Below are 2,955 nucleotides of genomic sequence, written 5' to 3' on the forward strand. Positions count from 1 at the left end.
TTTTTAGTTCCTTTTTACATCTTTAGATTTATGATTTTTTTAAATCACGGACATTTTTTATATCCAAGATTTTAAAATAATATCCGACAACATTTGTTGTAATACATGTACATTTAAAATCTTGAGAACATCTCTTTAAATCTGTGCACATTTTCTGATTTTACGGATATTTTACAAATTCTTGAACGTTGCCTGGTTTGGCATCCATTACGATCCACATGAACAAACCGACGAATATTTAATTTCTTGACGACCATACATTAAAATGGACGCATTCAAAGGATCTATGCATGGATGAACCTTACTCACAACTCAAGGTTTCTTCACGACCTAATCATCATATACCGCTGCGGCGCTGACGTGCAGGACCAGGTGCAGCACACGATCACTCGTAGTATGATTCAAGGAATGTGTCTGCGCCTACGTACATATATCTCTGGATTGGCCCTCAAGCCATGGCACGGCTGCACGGCCAGGGACATTTGTACGCTAGCTGCTCCATTCACCAATCAATCAGGGTGGACTTTCGACGTACGAATGAATAAACCGCATGTGAAGACTATATATAAACAAACGATCGTGAGAATACGAGCACCACATCACCACACGACCATCAGCCACAAATCAATATAGACCGTACTCTTCAGCTTGCGCTAGCTCCGGTTTTCCATATCAGGTACAAATCATAAGTTGTAAAGTTTTAAGGGCACACAGCCATAGATATGGCTCCAGGTCGAGTTGTTGTGGTGATGCTGCTGGCGGTCAGCAGTGCGCTGTTGTCTGTGGCCACGGACACCACAATTGTGCCATCCCCGCAACCGCTCGTCTGGCAGAAGGCGCATGCGACATTCTACGGTGGCGCTGACGCCTCCGACACAATGGGTAATTATTCAAGTCACATAACTACATCTATTTTGTGTGTGCATGCCTGCTTCGTCTTGTTCTTTTGTATATTAACACTTGTGATGTACTATATTATATATTGCAGGTGGTGCGTGCGGGTATGGCAACCTCTTCTCGGCAGGATACGGGACACGCACGGCGGCTCTGAGCACCGTGCTGTTCAATGATGGCGCCGCGTGCGGGCAGTGCTACAAGATCGCATGCGATCGCAAGCGTGCGGACCCGGTGTTTTGCAAGCCTGGCGTGACAGTGACCGTCACGGCCACGAACTTCTGCCCTCCCAACGATGCTCTCCCCAATGATAACGGCGGCTGGTGCAACACGCCAAGGCCGCACTTCGACATGGCCCAGCCAGCCTGGGAAAAGATTGGTGTTTATAAAGGTGGCATCATCCCTGTTATGTACCAAAGGTATATCTGCGCTTCTTACTGGTTCAAAAATTAGTCCAAAGTGACCGGAGTGACATAACTTCAAGTTTTTCTATGCCACTGCCATACACATGCAGAGTTCCGTGCGTGAAGCGGGGTGGCGTGAGATTCAAAATCAATGGTCACGATTACTTCAATCTTGTGCTTGTGAGCAATGTTGCCGCAGCAGGCTCGATCAATTCCATGGATGTCAAGAGCTCCGACTCTGAAGACTGGATGCCAATGGCACGCAATTGGGGCGCTAACTGGCACTCGCTGGCGAACCTCACAGGAAAGATGCTCTCCTTCAGACTAACCAACACTGATGGACACTTGCTTGTGTTCAACGACGTTGTGCCAAAGGGATGGACATTTGGGCAAACATTTGTTAGCAAATTGCAATTCTAGCGAGCAATGTCTGCCAACCAATTAATTTACCAGGGCAACTGATGGATTTGTGATAATTATGTTGCATAAAATGCAAGTTATGGTGCTTAATGTGTGTGCTGCCTGTAGCACTGATCTAATTTACCATTCAATTTGTTCATACTCAATGTGCAATTCCTATGGTGTATATATACAAGATCCAGTTCATTAGATCGATTGTGTATTCTTCAAATTCACTTATAAGATGCATTATGTAAATAGTTATTTCATTCTGTCCCTATGTATGGTAAGCCGCTAACATACAAGTGTAGAAAATATCCATGCAGAAAACAGAAATTATGTATTCCTTCTGAATATATATTAGATCTTTGATTCACTATATAACTATTTCAAGGGGAGTAGATTCGAACAGAAGTCATGAGGAGAGAGAAACTGGTCGCTTATCTTGGACAGTTTAAGAGAAGTAAAAGTTGAATATGCAAAGTATTGATGTAAAAGTCCTCATGTCATCTCCTTTGTGAACCTATTTGATTATAATTCTAATTCAACCCTCCTTTTCCAAGAGAAGAACTTTGTAAGTATCATATGCAGAAAAGAAAAGAAATGTTTTTATAATAGATCGATCAAGCTAATTGCCTATTACTCTCGAAACTGGCTCACGGCCCGCTTTATAGATAAAACAAAACCAAAGTACATGGCCAAACAATGCAAGGTAATGGGTTGGCCTCTTACAAAGCAGATCCTGAGATAACTAGACAACATAAAGGCACGTGACTACGTTGCCGAAAAATAACACAGGTAGGCCAGCATACAACACCCTAGGAGACCGAAGCTCCACGAACTGTTGAGTCTGCGACGGACGAGGGTCATCACCTGGAATCGTGACAGGGAGAGGAGAACCACAACGTCGTCCTGAAGAGGAGAGTGGCACCCGCGGGCGTCACCGCCGTCGGCGCCAAAGCAAGGAGCTTTTGCCCGACAGCTTTCCTGTGACACCACACGGCACACAGGAAAACTGCGACAAGCACAACCTCCAGATCCGGCTCTGAACGACGCCACTACCAAAGGAGAGCACTAGCCTAAACCACGCGCCGCTACACCCCTTACCACCCACATGACCAAAAGGTGTACCTACGAATTCAGTGTTGAACCTCGACGGCTCGAGCACAACCTACATGAGTATCGGCGGCACTAGACGCGTCAAATGTGGTTCATGAGCCATTGTTAGTACGGTTCTCTCCTGAATCTAGAAGACGGG

The 2,955-nt window shown here is 45.2% G+C and overlaps 1 protein-coding gene across 1 annotated transcript; it reads left to right on the plus strand.

The window, feature by feature from the left end:
- Window positions 1-722: 722 nt before the first annotated feature.
- Window positions 723-1,792, plus strand: LOC119270996 (expansin-A23-like). The gene is made up of 3 exons (XM_037552976.1): window positions 723-882; window positions 989-1,313; window positions 1,409-1,792. The coding sequence occupies exons 1-3, from the start codon at window positions 723-725 to the stop codon at window positions 1,716-1,718; spliced, it is 795 nt and encodes a 264-aa protein (XP_037408873.1). The 3' UTR covers window positions 1,719-1,792.
- The last annotated feature ends 1,163 nt before the right edge of the window (window positions 1,793-2,955 follow it).

The sequence above is a fragment of the Triticum dicoccoides genome, chromosome 3A (assembly GCF_002162155.2).
Source record: "Triticum dicoccoides isolate Atlit2015 ecotype Zavitan chromosome 3A, WEW_v2.0, whole genome shotgun sequence".
NCBI classification, from domain to species: domain Eukaryota; kingdom Viridiplantae; phylum Streptophyta; class Magnoliopsida; order Poales; family Poaceae; genus Triticum; species Triticum dicoccoides.

What these genes read in the sequence shown, in the direction of transcription:
- LOC119270996 (XM_037552976.1), top strand. Translation starts at nt 723, where the DNA reads ATGGCTCCAGGTCGAGTTGTTGTGGTGATGCTGCTGGCGGTCAGCAGT. An exon ending in TGACGCCTCCGACACAATGG is followed by an intron (nt 883 to 988) that starts GTAATTATTCAA and finishes TATATATTGCAG; the next exon opens with GTGGTGCGTGCGGGTATGGC. An exon ending in ATCCCTGTTATGTACCAAAG is followed by an intron (nt 1,314 to 1,408) that starts GTATATCTGCGC and finishes ATACACATGCAG; the next exon opens with AGTTCCGTGCGTGAAGCGGG.